Here is a 26,268-nt window from a genome sequence, read left to right as displayed (position 1 = left end):
AATTTTGTGCACTGACACACCACCACGTGACAGTGCCATATTATGTGTTTAGCCAATTATATTATGTTATGATATATAATTAACATATATACGGTGAAAATGACAAAAGTTTATTTTCATATAAGAATCAATGAGAAACTACAATTGTAAAAAATAGACCAATAACATTAATAGGGTACGCCACATGAGATATGTGGCGGGTATATATAATAATTTCTCTGTAGATAAGTAAATAAATCAGATAATTAGGTAAAAGGAGAATAAAAACACTATTTGGTTTTGGATTATGATGAATTGAAACTTGTTAGTCTTGTGGGAAATCAAGCATCATTGGATCATGTGAGCTGAATCGATTTATCATCACTTCCCGGACATATATATTTCGCATGGTAAACGTCTAAATTTCGTTCTTGTTGTTCTCCTCGTTAATCAACTATAACATTTAGTAGTTATTGATCAATAACGAAACTCATGAGTCAGACATCCCAGAATTCGATGGGCAAAATCATGAAGTCTAAAGCTAACTAGCGTGTGTTATTTCCACAGCATCTGGATTCATCGAGAACAAGACTTTTGACCAATGACATTAAACTATAACACACCGTCCAATTATTCTTGGCGGCCAACTTCAGTTGCCTCCTCGAAATTTCATCAACTTCGTTACATTTCCGTTAGTCAAAACTAGTGCCTCATTTCCGGCATGAAAATGACCCAATTCGCACTCTGAAAACGAAACCATCTGAAACATGTTGCTCTTACATATATAACTATATGCCTTACGTGCATGCGTGGGCGCATCACTACCCTTCTTTAATCCCCATTTGACTCATTAATCAGAGCAAAAAACTCTTCTTAATAAAAGGAATACAGTGAAGCAGTTTACTCGATCAATAGGCTACTGCATGATGGCAGCTTCATCCAGTGATTCTATGTCATCGCTTCGTAGGTACTTCTCGTAGAGCAACCGAGAATTAGTCACCGCATTTCCGGTGCTTTTCACCGGGAATGTGTTCCGGCTGTTTTGCCAGTCATTTGTAAGCTTGATCCACTCTCTCCTCCAGCTCTTCAAGTCAAAATCACTACTCTCGTCCAAGCTTTTTATCAGATATTTGAAGTATATGGCTGCTCGGGGACCATAGTAGTCTCGCAGAAGCCCACTCCAATACTTGTTTCCTAGTAACACCGGGAAATAGAAACACAACAACAAGTAATTTTCAGTATCTTTGATTGTGTATAGGATGTGAATTCTTGTGAAAGGGTTCACCAATTTCTCATACCGTAGTCGCGAAGAAGACTTGCTTCCTCTTCTGTGTTGTCGAACCACATAGTTATTTGAGTTCTAGCATTCCATTCAAACTGCATATTTCATTTTATCTTCACATATATCAATATTGGTATGATTGATGAATGATGATTCACAGTTTGATAGGATCCAAACCTGTATTTCCTGCTCTTTGTCTTGGGCGAGTTTCTTTGCGCTTTCCAGCCACGGTCCAAGAAGAAATCCATCATGGCATGCTAAGAGTGTGTCCATGTCTTCAATCAGTTCCAAGAACTTCTGGCTGAGGCCAACTACTTCGAGGGTATTACTTAAATGATAGGCTTCTATGACATTCAGAAACAGCTGATTTGCATACTTGGCTAAAGCTTGCCTAGTCAGGTCTACAAGGTCATACCTGAGTATATGTGACAAATTTGATCATAAAACTACTGGAGAGAGTAGTGTATAACTGTATATCGCGAGCAGTGTTATCAGGTTTCCAAAGTTGAAAGCGCTAACCTGTAAGTGTTGCTTTCTGAGAGTTCATCTCCACTTGCAATGAAAAGTTCTAATGCATGTACTACTTCTGAAGTCGAATACCATAAATGAGGTCGCTCAAATGAATCAGTGATCTCCTCCAGAAGTACTGCTCTTCTTGATATTAATGATTTTTCATTTTGGTAATAACCTTGAGGTGATCTTGCTATAAGGGATGGATGAACGTCCGGAAATGCCACAATCACATCGCGGTTTTTGTCCTGTTCACCATCAAGGATATCAAAATTTAGCACAGAGTGTGAAAAGATCTATTCTTGTAGCTATTAGTAATGGGACTAATGCACAACCAATAGTGAGGGTATAATTAAGAACTATGGTTTCACAGACTATGCATGCTTCTCGGAACAAAATCCGGCCGCGAATTTTGCAAAGTAGAAGAGATCAAATGCCCTTTTCAAAGGAATATATACAGGCCACTTTGTCACTTACGTAGGCACCATCAGTGCAATTATAGGTAGTGTGATGCAATATACTCCAGGCAGCTTGCACTAAAGGAACTGCACGACCATAACGTCTCGTTGAGTACAGATTAATCCAGTCCTGAAATAGCAAAAATGAGTAAATAATGTTCTTGATTGAAAAAGGAGATCGATCAGTAGGTATATCCTAGGTCTAGGAAATGAGTTGAGCTTACCTTAACATCGACTTTGTTCTGTTGAAAAGCCATCTCAGACATAAGATCATAAACAACAGGATTTTGTTCTATACCTTCCATTGACATTCCAAGCCCAACCTTAAGAAAGTAATAGAAACAGTAAGGACTACATATTCAAAATGAAGTTTCGATCTAGTGAAATGTGGAAAGGAGGACTAATGGAATCTGTAAGATGAAATTTAAATTGGAATTCTCTCTTTCTCAACTTTGTACTTTCTATTTGGAAAGAACCGAAGGTAAGAATATGATTGATCACTGGAACCACCAAACATGGCCAAGGGAGAAACTTCACTTATAATAGTAGGTGCATTGAAATAAATTTCAACATTTTACCATAGTTGAGTTTTCACTTGTCCAAGCATCAATTGGTCCAGATGCTATTGCATCCAAAACGCCGTACATCTCAACGTTTCCTGCAAAGTTGTGCAGCATACACCTGTAGTGTATAACCAAGTAAATGAGGATCTTCTAGAGAAGAACTGAGAAGAGCTAGCATATACTACAGAAGAACAGTGAAGAGCATACATAAGTTGTACCAATTGGTTTAAATTTATGTTAGTAGCCATCGGTATGGTTTATGTCAGCATGCAAATGCTAATCAATTAAAGGGTCATAAAAAAGGAGCAATGACTTTCCAGATGTAAGGAACACCATAGAACTGATCTGATGTAGTCCATATTGGTTTCACTTCAGCAAACAGATCAAGGACTACCATTCTCCCGGCGGGAACAGAATGTAATAGCGCCTGGAGACAAGCATGTTTCATTGTTAATGACAGCAGATAAATAGACAGGGAACAAAATACCCGACAAAACAAAAATTGTGAATATACCTTCATTTGTGCAGGCCTCCAGAATGGATCATATGAAAATAACCACCCCTGCAGAATTGTACTCATTAGTATACTGATACCAAATAGAGTGAAGTCTAGTGACTTTCGAGCAACAATACAAGTAACTAGCACTTAAGAAAGTGATCAGAAAATGAAAAACAAGAAGTCTTAAGCACAGTGGGTAAATAAATGAAGTATTTGACGAAAAGGAAAATGTATCAAGTATGTATGTTGATTTCTATAGAAACATAGATAAGAAGGCATGGCTACTGTTTTTTATTTCCAACGTAAGCAGCTATATTCACATAAAAGAGCTACTCAGAGTATTGTAAGAATCAAATCAAACCATTCCTTGTACCTGCATTAGCCAGACCCCATCCTTATCTCCACTTTGGAGTCCCTTAAATATTGTTTCACCTAATGCAGAGATGTACTCTGGATCATCAACAGGTGGAGTATTCTCATCGAAAGTATCACTGCAACAGGTTTGGTTACCAGTTTGATTAACAAACATTACATAGCACATGTCGAGGGAAAGAATAATGGAACAACAAGCTATAATAGAAGAAACATGGAGGGAGCTGTATACCAGTTGTATATGTGACTGGTCCTTCCATATTCTGATCAAACAAGTAATACAGCAATGAGAAGAATTAGAACAGAATAATCCTCACAAGTCTTGCATGTTAAATAATATAGGAGAGCAACTGATTCACACGGCCAACCTTTTAGTTGTTCCTTAATGAATGCTTTCCCAATTTCAACAAATAAGGGATCAGTTGCATCAAGAAGGTAAGTGCAGGTCCATCTAGGGTCACTCTTAACAGAGAACCTGAAGAAAGCTTGGAAATATTAAATAGGTAAAACCGACATATTCAGTTGATGGTTATGTGTGAAATGTGAAAACTAAAAATAAAAAAGGCATGAGATTGCCAATATTGCAGTTTGGTGGAGAATGATTAGCATGGAGAAGCATTTACCAGTTTCCTAACTGTGTTATCTTAGCTGATGGATATATAGTCTTGAGTGCTGCTGGAACATTCCCGGAGAATGCTGGAAGGACTGGAGCAGAAATACAAACATCAAGGTCATTAACCCCACACCTCCTGAGAAATTTAACTAAACTTATATTTTTTATTTCCTTTCAAAATATAATTTTGCAGTAGTTGCAAATCATAGGACTATATTTAGCAAAGTGATGCTGTTACAAATCTGCAAGACCAAAAATTGTGTTTGATTTTGTTCCCCTCTCACTCGAATAAAGAATATTATTAGTAGTTAGTACCTGGAGTCATTCCAAGTTCATACATTCTGTCAAGAATTCTTTTCTGCAGGATCAGCTGTTGATCAAGCCAACTTTGCGGGAGAGGTCCACCCCATCTGCAGAAAAAAAAATGTCATAACATCAAGGAAGCATATATACTGCAAATGTTATTGGTCAGATATTGTTGAAAACTAAGTATCCTTTAAACAAGATCAGCAAACTCACCCATGCAAATTTCCCATTCGAGACCATGCAAGGAATGCAGGGCCTCCAAAGAAATCATCCAAATCTGATTTGCTTATATTAAATTTCTGGTGGAGGCAAAATGACAAATAGTGCAAAGAAGTTAAAGAACAACCATCAGTTGGTTCATTAATGCTCGAGTACTAACAAGCAAAATTAGAGGCAGCAATTAATCACCTGGAAAACTTTCTGCCATATAGCCTCTTGACCTGTAAATGCTAGTGGCAAATTGATACCCTGGATGGCCATCATATCAATCTCCTTTTCCCATCTATTCCAGTCCCACCAAGCCAAAGAATCTTCAGAAACAGAAAACGAAGTATCATTCGCAATTCACAAAAGAACATATATGAGAATTATATCCACAACTTTAAGAATAGATTCTATGCAAGGAACACTAAAGAAGTAAACACAATTTCTTCAGTGTAACAACTTACAGCTAGATGTAACAGCATTCTGGTAATAGTTCCAAGGAACAGGTCTCTGGACTAAAATGCCACCATCTCCTACACGAGAGAGTAACCCTGCTTTTGGGACTGAAAACAGTTGCGCACCACCAGTTTTATCCCAAGATATATGTGAGCCACACCAATTCTTCAGATACCAATGCAGACCGGCCAAAATCTCCACTCCAGTGACTCCGGAAATCCTAGTTCAAGCATTCATTTGCATGTCACATGATTGTATCTTTTAGTTACAATATAATAGCCCAAAATGGTTTGATCAAATGTAAATTTTCTTGATCTGAAACTGCAGGTGTTCATCGTGTACAAGGGAATGAGAAATAAGTTAACTACATAGTACATACAGAATCTCTTGATCACCTCGTCTACGAAAAGAGGGATGATTCTTAATGATGAAGCAGGATGAACCACCACATTGCTCCTGAAAATAAAAAGAAATATGAAAAATCTACCGAGTGTGTGCAATTCTCAATAGGGAATTAGAAGCATCAGTAGTACAAAATTCCAGATATTGTACATGAGCTTTCAATAGTTGCATTACTTGCATATAACATACATGCAGCTATAAGTTGATGATAGAAACAACATAAAGCATCATATTTACCCATGAAATTAACATTCATTAATGTAAAGGTTATATCTTTATTCTTAAATTTCAAACAAAAATTGAACTTGCAGGAAGCTAAGGGAAAATAAAAGTTGAGAGACCTTAGATACGATGCGGAAGTCGAAGCTGGAGGAGTGAGAAGGAAGAAGGCGGCGGAGTACACCGCGAGCGGCGGCGACTTGGACATAGGGCGGGGCCCTTTCACGGTCCTGAAGCTCTAGAACGTTCGAAATGTAGCCGACTCCTATGGTGGATGAGGATGAGGGAACGCACAAGGTGAGGAAGAAGAAGAAGAAGAAGAAGAGTGTGAACAGGGTAGTGACAAAAATGGCGGGAAAAGTGGTGGAAGCCATTGGAGAGGGTTTGAGGAGGTTGAGTGAGCGAATCTAAGGAACATATTAAGGAAGAAGAAGAGGAGGGAATCACGAAGTAGGAGACAAAAGTGAAGGCCGGCCGGTGATAGAGACTTGGAGAGAGGCGCGCAACGCATTAGTCTTTCTTTTCTGTTTTGTTCCTTCTCTTTTGTTTGATTTGATTCCACTTCTTTTATTTAATTAGTTGCAGGGGCCTTAGGTTCTTTCTTTTCTAAGAAAAAAAAAAGATAGGCAAAACTAGAATAAGTTTGTCTGTCTTTTTTTTTTCTTTAATCATAAGTTTTATCATAAACATAGTTCATTTCAAAGACGAATCTCAACGACACTATAATATGTACAAATGTGAAATGTGTGTGTTGGTGGAAAGAGCCATGAACTTTAATTGATTGAAATAACTATGATCAAGATAAATAATCGACATAGAAACATAGGGTGATGTGATGTATATGTATTTCAAATAAAAGATGCTTATTCATAATGAAGTAATGAGCTTAGTCAACTGAAAATACCTTAAGATCATTATAATGACCTCATTCGTCTTCACTCATAACTTGGGCCCAGACCTGCTGCTAAATGGACTTTCATATTTTGGGCCTTATAGAGTGTTGCTTTATCTTAGTAGATTATCCAATAGTTCGACTCATTTGAAAAACCAGTTTAGTCAAACAAATAAAATGAAAGTATCAATAGCAAAAGGGTTAGGTCAAGTAGAGTGAGGGTGGAATCTAGTTAGGAATTTATGGAGGAGCATAAGGCTTCCGTAGGCATGAGCTAGCTTTACACAATAGTTTGATGTAGAGCAGCCCTTGATGGTTTGCTGACCCTATAGGCAATAATGTCATAGTATGCTTGGGACCAACAGACAAATATGGGTAGTGCGTTGTTCTAAGTTGGGATTTGTACTAGTGATCTGTTTCTGGATATAAGTTCAGTGATGGGAAGACAGACCCCATCATACATTTTCAGGGATCTTCATGTATTATCAAGCTGGAACAAATGAAGGTGGGTAAGGTTTTACTGATATATGAATACATATTCCACTTTCATATGGTTGCTTTCATCACCATAATAGAATTCATTACTTGAGAGGAAAGCTGATGTCCCTCCCTTCAATCCCCACCAATAGGTGGTTTAGTGCATCTGCTATATATAGTTAACATCACATGCATAATGGAGTTGAACTGGAATTGAAAGGGTTAAGTATGGCATACTTTGTGTTCTTCTTCTACCGTACACTACTGTATGACATACAAACGAAATTCAATGGGGGAAAAACGCTATATCTTCAAGAGCAGAAGGGACGACTCATAGGTTAAGAACCAGTTTATGTCACATTGATCGGTGCGATAGAAGTTTGATTTCCAATCTGGAAATGATAAGACACCAATTTCTTCACTATGCATTGCAGACATTAATGAAGAGAATAACCATACTTCTGACTTCTGAAGACTAGATTACTATAAACTGAAGTCACTTACAATCTGTATTATCCACTGTGTCTCCAATTCAATGTTTTGTTGCCATTTCTCAATACAATATTATGGGGGATGGCACATAAGACATGGGAATCACCAGAAATATCACAAAAGATGCGATTTTGTCAAGTAAATATGGGGAAATTGTACAAAATGGATCCATCAGAAGGCAATTTGACCAAGAAAAAAAAAGGATCTATCAGAAGGCAAGGACTTGTTAAAAGAAGTTTTCTTTAGTTCATCAGAAGGCGATTTTGAAAGAAATGATTTGGATACAAAAGTGTGCCAACCACTCAATTATTTTCAAACCAATTCATAATTTGTTCAAATACATTGAACTTATTCATGGGTTCATACTACTCGGTAGCTGCAGATGCAGCATTTAACTCTTTTTTTAGAGTTAAAAGTAAGATTAGGATTAGGATCAAAATAAGATTAGGATCAAAGGTAGGAAAAAGCATCTATAGTCTTCTTCAACTTGTATTTGTTCATCTTTGCCATAATAGACCTATCAATCACTAAGCAAATTGCATGCAAGAACAATTAGATCCGCAAAACATCATTTTCATTATCTCATTATGCTTTTTCAGATTGTCGCTAAAGTTCCTTTCAGGTCAGAGAGCGAGTCACTGTCAAGTACTGCACTTTACATAAGCCAAAAAGACCATAAATCGTTAGCCGAAAATACGAAAAAATGAAAAATTGTACCTAAAAGATTGTATTTTGATGGAGACTAGTATCAGAGAGTACATAACACTTATCACTCATTGATAGGTCCCAAGGGGTTTCAAACTTCCAATCATGGATACTTTGGCCCTCAAATTTCACATTTCTGGAAAAATAACCATACCAACTGATACCAGTAGCAAAAAATAGTGAGACACACTACGTGCATTGCAATAGGAAAAGACTACATGTCAAAATATTATGCACCAAGGTAAAGCTGAGCTCACATGGGACTACAACTATGCCTGGATTCGAATTCAAAAAATTCCTGTCCTCCTTTCTCTTCTACAGATCCTTGGATAATTTTAAGAGAAACACCAACGAACAAGTTCTTTCTAAGCACAAACAACCTTACTTGTATCATGCTTGTGTGAAGTAGGTGGCTTAGTTAACCTTCACAGAATGACAGCCTTGAGCAAAATTTGGAGCCTAAGTTTGTATTTAGCCAAAAGTTATGGTGGAGTGTTGTGGTTGGAGGAGTATTACTACAGGTTTAATTTCTCCACCAAAACAGGGGAGCTAAATATTTTTTAAAATACTATAGTGGAAGGTCACTGGGTCAGGCTGCTTAGCTCACTGATATGGACAAAACTTATCAGTCAAATTAGGGCCACAACAGTAGAAATTCATCTCAACATTATTTTGTTCTAATAGATATCAAAACTTTATACAGAGAACTGATTCTGTCCTCTTGCTTCCTGAGTTTTAGATCAATAAGGGAAGTAATGCAGAGCATTTGATAGGATCAAGATCCCAAATGAAGTGCAGAACAGCCAATTCCTATGCTCCACCCACCTAATTAAATTAGCCCAATATTGCTTCATCACTTTTTGCCAACAAGGTAGTATCTATTTGTATATATCTTTTAGCTTTATAGTTCATATAGGCCTTCTAAATGCTCCCATTTTCTTTCTAGCTTAGCTAGCCTCATTCTCCATTCTCTGTATAAAATAGCATACACTTCATTTTCTTCTCCCACTCTTCTCTATCATGAACCATGGAATACCACCAGTCCTATTCGTACTCAAACAATGATTTTCAGTCTCAGACAAATTATTTTCATGGTGATCAATCAGATCATTACCTTACTTCTGAGCCAAGCCTCAAGTCAGTTGCTTCCTTGACCTCACGATCCAACAACCAAGAAAATCAGCCCACATACCACCACTGCCTCACCACCCTGCAAGGCCACAACTCCTACATATCCTCTCTCACCATATCTGGAAACTTCATCTATACCGGTTCTTCCGACAGAGAAATCCGGTCGTGGAAGTGCAACCCTCATGTCGAGTCCAATAACGAAAACTTGAGTGCTGATCATTGCATGGTGTCAGCTGGAAAGGGAGCAGTGAAGGCCCTAGCAATTTCAGGTGACAAGCTCTTCAGTGCTCATCAAGATCACAAGATTCGAGTCTGGAAAATCGACAATAATGAACCAGACCACCAAAGGTACTCGCGCTTAGCCACGTTGCCAACGCTTGGCGACCGTGCTGCTAAGCTTCTGATGCCAAAGCACCAGGTCCAAATAAGAAGGCACAAGAAGTGCACTTGGATCCATCATGTGGACACTGTCTCTGCACTAGCCTTCTCATGGGACGAGTCACTTCTCTATTCTGTTTCATGGGATCGAACCCTCAAAGTATGGAGCACAACAGACTTCAGATGCTTGGAGTCTGTGAGAAATGCACACGATGATGCTATAAATGCATTGGCAGTATCAGTCGAGGATGGACATGTTTATACTGGTTCAGCAGACAAAAAAATTAAGGTGTGGAAGAAAGAGTCAGGAGCAAAGAAGTATTCTCTAATTGCTACATTAGAGAAGCATAACTCTGGGGTTAATGCACTTGCTCTGAGCAGTGATGGTTCTGTGTTGTACTCTGGTGCCTGTGACAGGTCCATTGTTGTTTGGGAGAAGATAGATAGTGAGGGTAACATGGGTGTTGTGGGTGCTCTTAGAGGTCATACCAAGTCGATACTATGCTTGGCAGTTGTGTCAGACTTGGTGTGCAGTGGCTCTGCAGACCAAACCATACGAATCTGGAGAGGGGTGGCTAAAAGTTATTCATGTTTGGCAACGTTGGAAGGGCATAAAGGTCCAGTCAAGTGTTTAACTGCTACAGTTGACCACTGGAACACATCTGACACTTCTAATTATCTCATTTACAGTGGAAGTTTGGATTGTGACATCAAGGTTTGGCAGGTCTTTGTTCCTTGTCAGTAGAAGACTCTTTCTCTTTTCCTTCTTCTAATCTTCTTCCTTCAGCTTAGTCTTGCCTATTGAGAGGAGATCTTGTTTTTCTGCTTCCTCTTTTGCTTATGTTAGGCCTCGTTTGGTATACGGAAAGGAAAGTAGTTCCTTTGGAATTTCCATTAGTTTCTCTTTCCTCTACTTACTGGAGGCTATTAGCCACTTGGGTTAAGTTAGGAATGTCTGCGTAAGAGATATCAGATATGAAGTGTATGATTCAAGAGACTGTGATCTTAGCGGGTGAGATATTGTTGCGGAGATGGAAGTATGATGAAAGAAAAATGTAGGCTGTCATATAATAAAGAAGATCAAGAATTTATAAACCTTCTGTATCTGTTGCTTATTTGAGTTATTTCACACGTCTATGAGAGGGATGACAAACTTGATAAACAAATATGCAGATGAGGTAGAACAGTCATATGAAACAGCAAAATTAAGGAGAAGATAACAATACTAAAGAATTATCAATAAAATTAAACTTAACTCACAGAAATCCAAGCTTAAAGGCATCAAATAAAAAAATTGGAAGAAAACTCCACAAAAGTTTCTTAAAAGAGGGAAATCACAATAATAAATAATATCACATATAATGCATAAGGTTCTATCTTTCTCAACAGTAGTGTGGTGTGCCCAACTGCCCAAGCAGGACTGGTTGGCATGAATTTTATATGTGATGCAGTGGCCAATGAAGTGTCACTACTTACTTTTTTGGCGAGGATTAGTTGGATTGTGGGGAGCAATCCAAAAAGACAGAGAGAGCTCATACAAGGGTCTGGGCTTAGTGAAACTCACACTCATTCTCTTAATAATCCTACCTTCCATTGTCCAAAATCTCAGTATATGAACATACATATAGCTTTTGATCTAAGTTGGGTTTCTTTCAGGCAATAAAAGCAAACACAAATCTATATCTACCTCAGGTAGGTATGCAAAGCAGGATTTATTCTAAGCTGAGCAATTAGAAAGCATAAACACGAAGGGTATTTAAATCAGTAATCAGCAATCTGATAAAGAAGGAATCACTTCATAACTTCACATAAGGATCCAACTTTGACCAGTAAAATGTATTATCAGAAGTGGAGGAGGTAGGTAACAGTCATTTTAGATACTAAACAGCACACCAGTAATTTAACCTAATTCATTTCTCTTTGTCTCAAATCCATTTCCCACTTATCATGCAATAACGTTGTTGACCAGAAAGAAGGGAATATGATATGATATGAGATTTATTTTACTACCAAGCTCTCTGATTGATAATTATCCTATTAAAGAAATGATAGAGTGATCTAATTTCAATTTCCTGTGTACACCTGTCTACTCACTGGCGTCACTGTGCAAGATAGCTTCCGTACAACAAAGCTCTATCAAGTATCAAGTACCTAAGTTAAATCAGATAATATGAAAACTAAAAAATAGTTCCAGCCCTCTACTTGTTCTTTTTGCCAATGGTAAACTATGAAAGTGCCTTTACTCCCTAAAATTTTTTTATCAAAAGGAAAAGATGGTGTTGGCCAAAGATGAAGCATAACATTAAAGTGTTTCTCAGAACTATAATGAAGAAGTTCAATATGCTTCCATAGACCAACAGGGAGAAAGAGGAGAATGAAAAGCATAGATTGAACCAAAGGGAGTAGAGGATACAGTTTGGCAAATGTAGGCAAAATTGCCTCCAAATGAGGTGCCCTAATGAATCAGCTAGCAGTCGCTTGGTGAAAGCACTCAATTACATCACTAGTTAGGCATAAGCTGACCTAGTTAAAACAAGTTTATAATTAGTCAACATTAGTTCACACTCCATGATATCAGTTGCTACGTGTTCTTGATCGCCTATTTCACCTTATTATACCATAATAATATTTGTCAATCTCTAAAGCTGTGAATGACTCTATTGTTTTAGTTTTACTCTTTAAGCGCCACAGCAGAACTCAATTTTGCTACAACATATCATATTACTATATGCATTTCCAGTTTTCCAGCAAAAGCAGCATCATTCAGGAAAATTACTTCGAACTAATTATGGTGAAATATAAACTAAAAGTGTTTACTGCTCCGGGAGTAGTCTACCAAGTTTTACTTCAATAATCATATTTTGGGTTTTTACATTGTTGTAAGATAGCAGTGCCTAGCCCTATAGGAATGCATTTCATCTGTATAATCACCCTGTACGTGGACTGCCTATTTTGTCTTTACTTAAAACATTTTACCTATCGAAAATCCTTCAAGTAAAACTGTTAGCTACTTGGATCGCAGGGGATTTCATTAAATTTCTCTTTATTTACAAAATGCGTACTTGTTTTCTTGAAATTCCTCAACTAATCAACACTACAAACAGTCTAAGAAGAATATATATGTGCATGATTGATTAGACTGCACATCAATCACAGTGGACAATAGTGGACCAGAAGTAATTTTATTCATTTTTATTTCCAAAGTGAAGTTGTTACATGGAAAACTGAAAAGGGGTCGAGGAGGTATGGCAGGCCAACAAAATAATACATACGAATTAGGCATATGAACTACTCATAGTGGTACTTTCACCGGGGTACCTGGATCACGAGGATACTTCTTTGGAGTGGAACTGGTTTTCAGGCATACAATGGCCGTTCTTTGTCCATATGGGCTGTGAGATTCCACTGAGTACAGATAGGGGTCACATCATTAGAAATAATTTAGCTATGAAAATAATACATATGTGCGTGGTTGATTTACTTTCATATTGGAAATAAGACATACCTGGGCACAGTTGCGATATTGATGCACCCAAAATTTGAATTGCTTTTTCTGCATTCCTAACTTCCATCTGTTCAAATGTAAAATATTCGTTTTACAGACTGATTAATAGTTCATATCTTCATAATTCAAGAAACAATGGACAGTTCCACTTGTTGCTAGAGAATTAAAGGTCCCCAGAAAATGTACAACCAAGATTTATTGTTAACATAGCTTGGCTTTCTGCATTTAATACTGATAAATAGGTTCCTCATTCATAGAATTCTATAATTAAACTTCAGAACGAACTGGTTAATAGATAAGACTTCTAAAAGAACAAAAGTTTTCATGTTATGGAAGTTCAAACACGAACCAAGAGAGGAACTTGCACTATGCACTCCTCTCAACCAAAATATGTTGCTCTTTAGGAATGCTAAACTATTGATCGGTGTATGCAGAACTAATAATATACCTGAGGATCATGTCCCTTTGCAGCTACAAACAAGCCACCAACGCGAACCAGAGGAAGACAGTATTCCGCTGACCACCAAAGTAACACAAAATCAACAACTCGAACATATAAGAACGAGTCTTTAACAGATACAAGCACAAAACAAACACAAGTATTATTCATTCCAACCTAAAATCCTCATTTCCGCAACCGCTCTGGCCACCGCTACATCAAATTTCTCCCTGAAGCAAACATCCTGACCCAAGTTCTGTCCTACACCAAAATTCAACACACTTAGTCCTATAACACTTAGTCCTATAACAAAGTTCCATCAGTATGTGTTTCGTCTGCAAAATACAAGACACACTACCTCTGCTCTTCCTCTTACAATCTCCACATTCGACAAACCAACATGACTAACAGCATTCTCCAAGAAAACACATCGTTTGTTCATCGACTCCATCAGGGTCACTTTCCATTCTACAAGCAACAATGAACTTAAAAATCATCTCCAAATATAAATGTCACTCAAAATTTAGCAAACAGATATTGTACCAGGGCAAGCAATGGCCAGAACCAAGCCGGGCAGGCCTGCGCCGCTTCCGACATCCACGAGGCTGAGATTTCGACAGGAACCACCACAATGAGAGAGATAAGAGTCAGTTATGGGCGGTATGATGGCCAGTGAGTCTTCAATGTGCCTCTCCATTACCTCGCCGGCTTCTCTAACCGCGGTCAGGTTCATTCTCTGCATAGATTATAGCAAGTGTAATCAATTCTAAGCTCAAATTGGCAATTGAGGAATGATGTGATAGAGTGACAGAGTGAGAAATAGACCTGGTTCCAGTCGAGAAGCGTGTCGACGTAGAGATGGATTTGGTGTTTCTGGCGGGAATCCAAGGCGTCGAAGTGGGAGGAGCACTGGATTGTGGTTAGGGTTTTGGGTGGAAAGATGGGACTTGGTTTTGAGCGCGGAAGGTGTTTGAAGAAAGTTCCCAGAGAGATTGGGACTCCTGGGAAGCAGCGGCTGCCCAACAACATCTTGGCGCGCGCGCGCGCTCACCTTTGTTTCGTTTTGTTATATATAATGGGCTTAAATTTCTTATTTGAGAATTAAAATGGAATTTTATATGGGCTATCTAAGCCCGAAAGCTCATGTTATTGTTCACACACTTGCCCAAGAAGGAAGTTATTGACCATTTTGTGAAGCAAGTTCGCGAATGAACCTCTAAGAGGATTGGGAATGGGCTTACTCAATGCCACAGTTGCCACGGATACCCAAGCATTATATAAACAGTGAAAACTAGTTTGGAATTGAAAGCTTCTGTGCATGCTCTGCTTGTCAGTTTGATTATTATTTGTTCACAACAGCTTTACAATGAAGGGTGGTGTCAACCCACTTTCTCAATTGTAATCATGATACTCCAGACTTGAAAAACCCAAAACAGTTCATAGTGCTTGAAGAATCAAACTCACTTTTCCCCTGTTGAGAGTCATAGGAGCCTCACTCACTACCACCTTTTTGGTTTTCTTCTCTCTTCTGTTTGGTATATACCGTATATTAGGATCCTCATTGCCTAGTTTCATCAACACTGTAGATGATTCACAAAGATTAGTTAGCAAACAGTGAACTAGGGATATAGAACTACAGACATGTCATTTAGTTACCATAGTCAATTATTCATAGCTGTGTATGCCTTTACAGATCAGTAAGTGCTAAACCAGTACCATGATCATCTAAACAATTGGCAATGTGTTGGGAAAATGATTCTTCTTTTGTGGGATATTAACATAAAGTTGTGAGTGAATGAGTTTCTTGCTTGTTGGATCCACGGAGGCAAGCATGGATGATCAAAGTTAATAAGCACAGATCGGTAAAGAGTACTCTGGGAGCGAGACATGAAATACTGTGAACTTTGTGAGCTTTGGTTTTGGACGATGTTTGGTGCTAAAAGGATTTGAATCTCCGGAAAAATGTTTGCGTTTCTGGTTGTTGTTAGCTAGCCCGGTTCTCCTTTTTCTTTAGTTTTCCAATCGGACTTGTATTGGTGGCAAAAACCTACAAAGTGGAACAAAAGGCTGGTTCAAAGTTGGTAACTTTAGCATAGTCAAAACATAAAAAGTCATTGCTTTGTATCATAGCAAGGAACGCCTGCTCCAATTTGTTTCCTTCACTTTATTCTGAGTGTTTAGTTTGGGATACGTACATGTTTATTACTGCTGAAAATAGGCTTCTGCAGGATTAAAAGATACTTGGAAATTAATTGAGAAATGTCCAACTATCCACTAAGATATGATGTTTGATGAATTGCTTCCTGATTTCCTATATATAAAAGATAGTAGTATACGCACGATATATTTTCATTTCATATTCCTAAAGTATCAAAGTAAAAGTATGAGTTGGTTTATCTGATAAAGTCTCTAATTGTGAAGTTGCAGCTAGGAGCCTAGGATTGAATATTCCTGCATGCCTTGTTCAGGATATTTAGGAATTTAGGATTTTCATATTTTTCACCTGCACAACAAGTTACACAAAAACCATGTATATAAGAGAATTCATGATTAATTGATTGATTACTTTCATCATCTCATGGTGATTGGAATAGGTTACAGGTTGCCATTGACTACTACTAAGTACTGAGATGACCCATTGATCAAAATATGCTCATCTGGGATTCTGGGAATATTATCTTTTGTCTCAAGAGAAGTACATATACATATTTTATTTATGTATTAATGTACATAAATATAATTAGTGTAATTCCCAGCTAGCTAGCTCCCTCAAATTTTAATCTTCATTCTTCCAATGGATAAGAAGATTGAATAATTAACCACCAGACTGCTTTTCCCCTCCAAGAAGAGAGAGAGAGAGACAGAGACAGAGAGAGAGAGAGACCAAAATGCTTTTGCAGAAGTACCCAGCGTGTAGTACTTATTTACTTTGACACTTGATTCTCTTGTATATGCCTTCTGTCATTCCCCAGTTCTAGATTCCTCTGCCAGTCTAAATTCCATTTCATATATTATACACTATGTGACAAGCACATGTAAAATATGATGTTGGCCTGCCAATTGCATCTTTAACTAGACCCAATAAAGCTAATCTTTGAGGATTACGTAAACTCCATATATATACAGTCACAAACAGCCTTTTACTGTAGACATAATTTAACAGAGACTGAATAAACAAAAGAACCAGGAAAACATTGACTACAAAGTACATCACAGCTGAGCTTCTTGTCAATAGCTACTAGCTACACACAGGCTGCGGTAGGCTTTATTCACTTTAAATTACCAAAAAACTTATATTTTTAATTAATTTTTAATGTAAAAATTTAAAATTTAAATATTAATTCATCCTAACATTCTATATATAATTTATAAATAATAGTAATTTTTTAAACTTAACCCGATATGAAATCCTGGCTCCGCCACTCCTTCTTAGAATCTCAATTACCAAAAAAAAAATAACCATATATTAGTGCAATTCTACTTAACCACTTACAAATCAAGTTTCTTAAAGAATCCGTTAAGAATATTTTATTTATTTATTTCTGATTAGTAAGATGATGTCTCTATATACTATTATCTATAAATTAATGGAGAAAGGAATAATTGTACAAATTAACAAAAGTAAGCATTTGGAGGTAAGTTGATTGGGGTGTGTTTGGAACAAAGGTTTCCAACAATTGCTGCAGCTGATTCCTTTACTCCATAAAAAATGAAAACCTCTTTTCTTTGGAACAGGAGCTGTGAGAGTGGGGGGCATGGGAAAAGTTAGGCTTAGCTTGCACCAACAACAAGGCTTGGTGATCATAAAAACGCAATAATAGCTATCAGCTTTAATTAGATTTAAGCTCAAAGTTTGAAACAGCAAAAACCCCAACAGCTAGCAATTATGATGCTCTCCTCCTTAGCCTTCTTAGCAGCTCTGACTCTCTACACAACCCTCATCATCATCGTCATCATCATGAAATATCATGATTACCCCCATCACCTTCTCTTTTATCATCATCATCTTCTTCACCTCTCACCACCAAAACCAACCCAATCTCATCATCACCAACAAGAAGGAGGAGGAGGAGGAGGAGGTCAAGAAGAAGAAGAAGCAGAAGAGGGTGCTGCTGGCTTGAGCTTCACTGCTACTGTTACTGATACCGGTACTGCTTATGATCATGAGCTCTACTTGTGATTATATGAGGGAGGGATCCTTTCTCGATCTTCTCTGAAACGAGGGATCCAGAACTGATCTTTGGCTCAAAGGGGAATCAAGCGCCTCGGTCCGATTATTTGCTAGCTAGCTTAACTACTTCAACCTAGCTTAGCTAGCAAATCCACATACCTTGTGAATTTTTTACTACTTTTCATTCCAAGGGTTTTTTTCATTTTTACCCTAGTACGTTAGCTTATTTCTAAGTAAATTTCTGTCTCCATCTCTCTCTCTAGTTTCAGTTAGATTGATTAGTGATCTTCTTCTACTGATCATCCTATTTAATCAGCATTATGTTAAAACTCTTGCTGTTTATTAATGAAGCAAAATATTATCGATCATGATCCGTTTGCTTATGTTCTTTAATCAGTATTATGTTTATTCGATCTCTCTTTGTTCCTTTCTGCTTTCTAGCTAGGGTTTAATATATTTGGTTTGGCTTTACTTTAACTGATGACATCTGATATCAAGAATTTAAGATCAATCTACATGTATATTAATCATCCTAAACTGATTCAATATATAAAACTCTCAGCTCTTCAATGGATCATGTCAAGAAAAGCTCTTCTTCTGTAGTTATCTGTACGTACTATCTTTAATTATTGTTCATAATAGAAGTGATCATCATGTGAAGCCAAAAGATACGAATGGGGTATATTTATTGAAGACGATGCATGTTTTGCAATTTAGTGAAACATGTTTCTTGTCCTTGCAGGAATTTCTCTTTGCCTATTCTATTATTGGTTTTAATTATTCTTTCCAAATCCATAAACACATTGCATATACATAATAAACAACTACCCTTCACGAAGAAGATTTAATGATTAAGCCTAGGCATGCCCCTTCACTATCAGACTATCAGGACGTCTGTCCAGTTCTGGGAATATCCAGTACTACTTTGAATTTTTCATGTGGAATAATGGCAGAGGGGTTTTTCTTTTGGGGTTTATTGTTTAAAAGTAGAGCAATTAGAAGTGCTTTATTCCGTAAAAACATTTGCATCTTCATAAGCGTGCATATGTTACTGGATTTATCTGTAAGCGACAGCGTGTACTTTAACTAGCTAGGTTGCAGCTGCATAGAGTAAGAACCAAAATATACTTCTCCGTAGTAGCATAGTAAAAACATTCTTACTCAGAAAAAGAGAGAAGTATGTGATTGGAATACAATGAAAACGAGATCTCACGGAGATGCGGGTTGATGTGTACTGAGACTAGCTTCAGCTTTGTTTTTCTTAGACAACTGATCGAAGAAGGCAGAGGGTGGATGAAGACTTTAGATAGGGTAACAGGTAAACGTACAGGAGGCATAAAAATATAATTCCTATGTAAGATGGTCTATATATCCAATTGCCCTTCTAATACCATAGAAGACGTCCAGACATCACCTTCTAAATCAAATGAAAGATCACCGTACTTTGTTCTTCAGTTTGAGACTTTAAATACTACGTACTTGCAAACAATATTCCAATTTCCAAACCTACAATTCTACAAAGCATATATATAACCGAAATTCAGATCATCTCTGCAATGCAATACGTAAAATTTTCAGTCTTGAATAGATAGAGGTGAAAACTCCAATGACATTACCTTGGCAGTCGATGGAATCCGAATTCTTTGTTGCCCTTATTTTTATTTTTTCTTCATTTCAGACTCTTCGTCAAATGTGTGCATAATCGTTTTCAATGGAAATAAATTTGACGACCACCCTTTAATTTTCCACCTTGTGCTCACAATTCTAAATTTATGTCATGTGTTTAATTGCTTAATTATTATCTAAATATAAGTTGAGAAAAGACACAAGATATGTGTTTAGAATAGTTGACACAAATTGAATAAATGAATGGTCGGTAAATTTACTTCAGTTTTTCAATGCCCAATCTTTCATTCTTGCGCTCGGACACATATCACTGGTCGAGTTCATTAGTCATTTAGTCATTACTATAAAAATAAGTAGACTTGAAAGCACTGGCCAGGTTGCATCTAGTTGGGCCATGATTTCATGTACATAAAGAAGCAGGGCCTATATTGTGGTCATGGATAAACAACCCAACGCACAAAAGGCTCATATCCAATTGGATATTCGAGTGTTCCCAATTTATACTTTTTTCTCAGTTGTTCCCATTTCCCAAATTACGGTTTATGTTACTCTTGGAAAGAGTACCGACAGTTGTTGTTTACTTGTTCTGATGCATCGTTTTCTTCTACTCGAGTAGAATCCTAGGCGTCTCAAAACATGTTTAAAGCTCAGTTTCAAACGTTTGGCCTTTTGGAGTTTAGGGTAGCTACAATTTTGCAAGCTGTGAACTTGTGAAGTTCTTGGAAGTTTATACGCGTACTATATGGTTCTAGAAACTTGGTTACATATATGATATATGGACCCCTGGCTTGTCCTTAAATTGAAAATTACTTGAAGTGGTGATTGATATTGGTGACACAAATATTAAAATGGGGCGATCGCAATCTCTGCTTGTTCTTTAGAATATTGTTCCTCTCATCTGAGCAAACTTGTCCAAATACCAAGTAAAGTTTTAATATCGATCGGAGATTTGACCTACAATACACTGGATAATTTGTGCTAATCAATTACTTAAGTGACTCACTCAACGAGTAGTCTGGGTGTGACATCCCTTTCGTTGAAGAGATCGACTAATTGTTATTCATGTGTAATTTAGTATGTTGTCTAACGCCCTAACCTGTCATTGGTTCAAACTTCAAACCAGGATTATTTAACTAGGAGGCAATTGCAATTAACTTTTCGGGTTCGTATATGTGATCATCATCATGCATGACATAAAGAGCTGACTTAATAGATTAATTAAGTAAACCCTAAATTGTAATTGTAATTGATCATTTCTGGAAGCCATATATTCCACGGTTTCCCCAGCTCAACTATATATCAAAATCAGAATAAAATCTGGCAAACCAGGAACGTGCACAATATCATTAATTTCATGCTTCTGATTCAGTGATTCTGATCTGGGACTTGTTCCTCCCCATCATAAGTCATATATATAACCACTACCAGTAGTTGTTGCTGCAATTCTTTATAATTAGTTCATGCTGATCGATCACTCAGCTCAGTCTTTTGGGTTGGCATCATATATATATTATGACAGCAACCACGACAGGAGTTGAGACTCTTTCAGATCAACTCTACAAAGCACAAACACAATCTATGTCACTCATTGTGTATGAAGATGTAAGCTGACTTTCGTAGGCGTGACTCAGATTTCTTCAACTACCAGTACAACCATTTCTGGGATGAGTTTAGTGCTTGAGACCAACCTGTCATTCTGTTTTGTTTTGGCTTTTACACAATAACAAAACTTTCAATAATAGAAGAATATGGTTGTTTAACATTGTTTGATTTTTAGGTCAAAACTTTCAATAATAGAAGAATAGGGTTGTTTAACATAGACAGTTGTTTGATTTTTAGGTCATTTGGAAATGAACATAGCTTTGATCAAGCATACGATAAGAACTTTAAAACCCGTTGATATATCATGACAATTTATAGAAGTAAAAAAAATATAGTTGAATTTGGTGATATATACTACCAAATATCCATCAGTACTAAACTAAAGCATGTATGATGTATATATATATCCTTATCTCTACCTACTCCCAAAATGACAATATCCCACTGTGAAACAACGTACCTAGCTCGAGTTGTTTGCAATCATAATAGTATCACGTTTAAAAGCTTTTAGTGGTAACATACACTTCTCCATCTAACACGCTGTTGCATTCACATCACAGAACATTATGTCAAACACTACACCTTTCAAAGACAATGTCAAATGTTCTTGCTTCATTGTCCTTGCAATACTTTCTTTCACTAGCCTAGCTCAAAATTTACTTCTCAGGCATCTTATTCGGTCCTAAACTTTGAAGAAAAAAAACAACACACCAATTTAAATCATCTCGAAATTATATTAGTCATGATACTTGAAAATAAATTTACCGACCACCATTCTTCTGTCCACCTTGTGCTCATTCTTTTATACTCCATCAAAGTATCATAATCTTCAGATATCTGAAGATAAATATGGAAAGGTAAAATATAAATATCACCCGTCCTTCTTCAAATGTTTGAATTGTGGTTTGATGATGATGTTAATTAAACACAGTAATTGTAATAATTTAGCGCCATAAAGCGGGTTCGTCTACCCAAGACTGGTCAAACAAACAGCTCACACAAAACGTAAAAGACCAAGCTTACCCAGATACTCGTTAATCTCGTTAAACGTAAAAGACCAAGCTCAACCTCACCAGTCACCACCGTACCCCTCTCTTCCCCAAAGTCCACTCACTTCTCCCTCGAACTCAAAAGCCCATGTCCCCCAAACCAACTCAATTCCTCAATAATTGAAACTCGATCAGTTTACTTCTCCGATGGGTGGTAATGGAAAGCACAGGTGGAAGATCTCCTTCCACCGCTCCAACTCCTCCTCCGCAAAGCAACCCCCTAAAGAGTTCATCTGCCCCATTTCCGGCTCACTAATGTCCGACCCGGTCATCGTCGCCTCCGGTCAGACTTTCGAGCGCCTCTCCGTCCAGGTCTGCCGCGAATTCGGCTACTCCCCCGAGCTCCCCGACGGCACCCGGCCCGATTTCTCCAACCTAATCCCCAACATGGCCATCAAGACCACCATCCTCAACTGGTGCGACCACAACCACGCCGACCGCCCCCAGCCGCCGGACTTGGCCGCCGTCGAGAAGAACGTCCGGACGCTCATGGAGGAGAGCAGAGTCGACGAAGGGATTAGGGTTTCGGAGATGGAGCTGCTTAAGGGAGTCGCTGACCGCCCGCCGATTATGTTCTCCCACGCCAACACCGAGCTCGGCCGCGGCCGCGTTGATCATTTCTACTCCAGCTCGTCGGAGGAGTCCGTCGTCGTCGCCTCCGGCTCCGGCAGTCCCTACACTCCTCTCCCCTTCGCGACTCGGCCGTCTTGCTACTCTTCTTCTTCCCCGTCTTCTTCGGAAATTGTCGAAGTTCCAGCCCTAAATCTCAACTCCGATTCCAATTCGATTAATTCGAGTCCGGAAGAAGCGGAACTGATGACGCAGCTGAGCAGCTCCGTCATAGTCGAGCAAGAAGAGGCGGTAATTTCGCTGAGGAAGCTGACGAGGACAGAAGAGGACCTCCGTGTTTCTCTCTGCTCGACTCGGCTTCTCTCCGCCCTCCGATCCCTGATCGTCTCGCGCTACAACACCGTCCAAGTCAACGCCGTCGCCTCGCTGGTCAACCTCTCGCTGGAGAAGCCCAACAAGGTGAAGATCGTGCGGTCAGGATTCGTCCCGCCGCTCGTCGACGTCTTGAAGAGCGGGTGCAGCGAGTCGCAGGAGCACGCCGCCGGCGCGCTCTTCAGCCTAGCTTTGGAAGAAGACAACAAGATGGCCATCGGCGTCCTCGGCGCGCTGCCGCCTCTGATGCACGCGCTGATAAGAGCCGAGAGTGAGCGCACGCGCCACGACTCGGCGCTGGCGCTCTACCACCTGACGCTGGTGGAGAGCAACCGAGTTAAACTAGTGAAGCTGAACTCGGTGCCGACGCTGCTGGCGCTTTCCAAGGCGCCGGGGACGGCGGGGAGGGTGTTGCTGATACTGTGCAACCTGGCGGTCTGCGGCGAGGGGAGGTCGGCGATGCTGGACGCGAACGCGGTGGAGTGTCTGGTGGGGATGCTGAGGAGGAACGAGTTGGACTCGGAGTCGACGCGCGAGAACTGTGTGGCGGCGCTGTACGCGCTGAGCCACGGGTCGATGAGGTTCAGGGGGCTGGCGAGGGAGGCGAAGGCGGTGGAGGTCTTGAGTGAGGTGGAGAAGAGAGGGAGTGAGAGGGCGAGGGAGAAGGCCAAGAGGTTGTTGATGATCTTGAGAGGCGGCGGCGGAGGGAGGCCGGAGGAGGGTGTGTTGGATTGGGAGGGGGTGTTGGATTCGGGTACTGGAGCTGTGCTTGGCGGGACCCGTTACAGAGTTGGGCCGGGCAGGAGCTTGAATGCTGCCAACTCGACGACCTTTTAGTATGTTTATTTTTATTTTTTGGAAAAAAAAGTTTTTTTCTTGTTAGGTGTAGCCTTGTAGCATGTAGGGTTGTAAATTATTGTTTAAAGATGGAAATGAGAAAACTAATAAAAAGAAAATGTAATATAGGGTGAGATGGTTAAGTACAGGATTGAGTGGGAGGATGTTCTTTGCTTTTGTTCTTTATCTTTATTGTGCTTTTTGGATTAGTGTTTGTGATTAGGGGTTTAAGGATTTTGGGATGCAAATTATGCACGTAAATGGTTCCAAAAGATTCAATGGATAAGGCCATAAGGGACAATTTGGGATTTTACTGGTGTTGTGTTTTCTTTTAATTCTAGTTTGAGGGATCTCTATTCTCTAACCAAATAAGGAGGATTTGCATTTTGTAATGCAAAATCCTTAAACCCCTAGACACATTTGGGGTAGGTGCTCAAATGTGACAAGATTATATATATAGCTTGGTGGGCATGTGATTCTAAAGACAAAAAGTTAGTAGCCTTGGATTCTATGATTTCTTAATAGGACTCTAAATTTTTTTTTATTCTTGAATACCTTGAGCCCCTATAGAGGTCATTGTGATTATCACTAGAATCCAACACATAATTGATGTTGGTTTGATGGGTGATTTAGCACATTAGCACTACTAAGGATTTGCTCAGATTTCTGAAACCAGAGTTTACAGGGCGATCGCAAATACTAGAATTCTGGGACCTCCTTTTATATATTCTGTCACCACCTTCTTCCACTTTATGCTTTGTAGAAGAACCTTTCCTGCTTATCACCAATTCACCATGTAATAGGAAAACGAGTGCAAGATAGGGTAAATGAAAGCACTTCTACGAAAGAGTGACACAAGTTGCAACTCAATTCTATTGAGAAATCGATAGGATGATGTTGTTGCTGTCTGTGTGGTTTTTGATTTGTACGTCTCTAGTTTAATATTGGCCTCTTGTTCTGGGATGTTGGTAGACGCCCTAGCTACTTTTCTCAGTTCCTACAAGCTCAGCCATTTTCTGTGTTTTAGACAAGAGCTTTTGCACATTGGCTTTTGGCCTTATCTGGCACCCATGCCCTTTAGATTGCTTAACCATGAAATAAACTGAAGTATTTGTCTCAGAACCTTATGTGTTATAAAATGGTGGGGAATATCTCTGTTTTAGCGAGTTGTTAAACTATGATCAGTGGCTTTCTTACCCAATGTGTTCGTCAAACAATCATAGTTGTTAGTTTTGTTTCACGGTAAACAAGACCGGCACATAGTCAAACCAGGTTGGTTTTAGGAGCTTTGACACTAAATAATTCAAAATGAATATGTATTTGCCATGATACTTCCATGTTCATTTTTCCAAAGTCAATATGATGAAAATTGATATCACTCTAGAACGTTAAGGGTTAGATCTTTTCGGTCAAGATTGTGTGTACATGATAACTCACTTCAATTGTAAATTATACAGTTCAAATGCATGTCAATGTCAATTGGAATCCCACAACCAGAGAGTAAACTAGTGAAGAATTCTCCACCCTTTTAACCGGTAATACTTGGGTAGAGTGAAAGATATGGTGATATTTGTGTTGTTTGAAGGGCAAATTATTCTTTGGTATTATAAAAAAAATAATGAAAATTCAATTATAAGGTGGTTATCACATTTAATTAGAAAATACAAAAAAATCAACAAGTTTCAAAACAAATTAGAAAAAATAAGGTTTTAAATATTTTGCTTACTATTTTGTCATTTTGCACATTTTTCTTTTTCATTATTCTTCTTATTTTAGTCATAACTTTTTCTTCTGACAATAGATTTGAGCGTGGTCAGTACCGTTTGAAAGATTTTTTTTTCTCTTTTTCATTTGGTATCATACACACTCTGAATCGACTACCGTATAAGGAGGAGAAACCCTCGAAAGGGGTTGCCGCCGTCTATGGCGATGCTCCAAACTTTTCCGGCAAATCCGGAGCCCAAGGCAAAGCTATTCTCTTGATTTGAACACATTCAACCGATATCCTTTAAATATTAACATATTAGCGGATTTAAAAAATTTCTCGGCATGTCACACTTGCAGTCACAGTTGTAGTCACACTGGTTGTAACAATAACAACATTGTGACTGTCATTGTATCTAGTAGTGTGATTACTCGTGTGTCTAGAAGTGTGACTG

General features: G+C 38.6%; 4 protein-coding genes across 4 annotated transcripts; 2 read left to right on the top strand and 2 right to left on the bottom strand.

Moving 5' to 3' along the window:
* Positions 1–445: 445 nt before the first annotated feature.
* On the bottom strand, positions 446–6,356 carry LOC126796371 (alpha-N-acetylglucosaminidase-like). Its single transcript, XM_050523183.1, has 19 exons — positions 5,986–6,356; positions 5,622–5,698; positions 5,251–5,462; positions 4,991–5,112; positions 4,796–4,881; positions 4,592–4,686; positions 4,287–4,368; positions 4,032–4,138; positions 3,896–3,926; positions 3,665–3,782; positions 3,307–3,354; positions 3,111–3,219; positions 2,808–2,911; positions 2,454–2,552; positions 2,249–2,359; positions 1,781–2,019; positions 1,439–1,676; positions 1,278–1,356; positions 446–1,173 (listed from the first exon to the last, which is right to left on the bottom strand). The coding sequence occupies exons 1-19, from the start codon at positions 6,235–6,237 to the stop codon at positions 896–898; spliced, it is 2,487 nt and encodes an 828-aa protein (XP_050379140.1). The 5' UTR covers positions 6,238–6,356; the 3' UTR covers positions 446–895.
* Positions 6,357–9,363: 3,007 nt separating this feature from the next.
* On the top strand, positions 9,364–11,019 carry LOC126796373 (protein JINGUBANG). Its single transcript, XM_050523186.1, has one exon. It carries the CDS (start codon positions 9,457–9,459, stop codon positions 10,681–10,683), a length of 1,227 nt encoding a protein of 408 aa, XP_050379143.1. The 5' UTR covers positions 9,364–9,456; the 3' UTR covers positions 10,684–11,019.
* A 2,065-nt stretch (positions 11,020–13,084) lies between these two features.
* Positions 13,085–14,934, bottom strand: LOC126796374 (uncharacterized). Its single transcript, XM_050523187.1, has 7 exons — positions 14,708–14,934; positions 14,426–14,618; positions 14,241–14,350; positions 14,060–14,138; positions 13,892–13,959; positions 13,444–13,510; positions 13,085–13,343 (listed from the first exon to the last, which is right to left on the bottom strand). Exons 1-7 carry the CDS (start codon positions 14,909–14,911, stop codon positions 13,231–13,233), a joined length of 834 nt encoding a protein of 277 aa, XP_050379144.1. The 5' UTR covers positions 14,912–14,934; the 3' UTR covers positions 13,085–13,230.
* A 7,375-nt stretch (positions 14,935–22,309) lies between these two features.
* On the top strand, positions 22,310–24,245 carry LOC126796372 (U-box domain-containing protein 38-like). The gene has a single exon (XM_050523185.1). The coding sequence runs from the start codon at positions 22,478–22,480 to the stop codon at positions 24,107–24,109; it is 1,632 nt and encodes a 543-aa protein (XP_050379142.1). The 5' UTR covers positions 22,310–22,477; the 3' UTR covers positions 24,110–24,245.
* The last annotated feature ends 2,023 nt before the right edge of the window (positions 24,246–26,268 follow it).

Source organism: Argentina anserina, chromosome 5, assembly GCF_933775445.1.
Source record: "Argentina anserina chromosome 5, drPotAnse1.1, whole genome shotgun sequence".
Classification (NCBI taxonomy): Eukaryota; Viridiplantae; Streptophyta; class Magnoliopsida; order Rosales; family Rosaceae; genus Argentina; species Argentina anserina.
This window is presented reverse-complemented; position numbering and strand designations above follow the sequence as displayed.

What these genes read in the sequence shown, in the direction of transcription:
- LOC126796372 (XM_050523185.1), top strand. Translation starts at nt 22,478, where the DNA reads ATGGGTGGTAATGGAAAGCACAGGTGGAAGATCTCCTTCCACCGCTCC.
- LOC126796373 (XM_050523186.1), top strand. Translation starts at nt 9,457, where the DNA reads ATGGAATACCACCAGTCCTATTCGTACTCAAACAATGATTTTCAGTCT.
- LOC126796374 (XM_050523187.1), bottom strand. Translation starts at nt 14,911, where the DNA reads ATGTTGTTGGGCAGCCGCTGCTTCCCAGGAGTCCCAATCTCTCTGGGA. An exon ending in CGCTTCTCGACTGGAACCAG is followed by an intron (nt 14,619 to 14,707) that starts GTCTATTTCTCA and finishes TAATCTATGCAG; the next exon opens with AGAATGAACCTGACCGCGGT. An exon ending in TTGTAAGAGGAAGAGCAGAG is followed by an intron (nt 14,139 to 14,240) that starts GTAGTGTGTCTT and finishes GGTGTAGGACAG; the next exon opens with AACTTGGGTCAGGATGTTTG.
- LOC126796371 (XM_050523183.1), bottom strand. Translation starts at nt 6,237, where the DNA reads ATGGCTTCCACCACTTTTCCCGCCATTTTTGTCACTACCCTGTTCACA. An exon ending in TATGGCAGAAAGTTTTCCAG is followed by an intron (nt 4,882 to 4,990) that starts GTGATTAATTGC and finishes TGCCTCCACCAG; the next exon opens with AAATTTAATATAAGCAAATC. An exon ending in ATTGCACTGATGGTGCCTAC is followed by an intron (nt 2,020 to 2,248) that starts GTAAGTGACAAA and finishes GATGGTGAACAG; the next exon opens with GACAAAAACCGCGATGTGAT.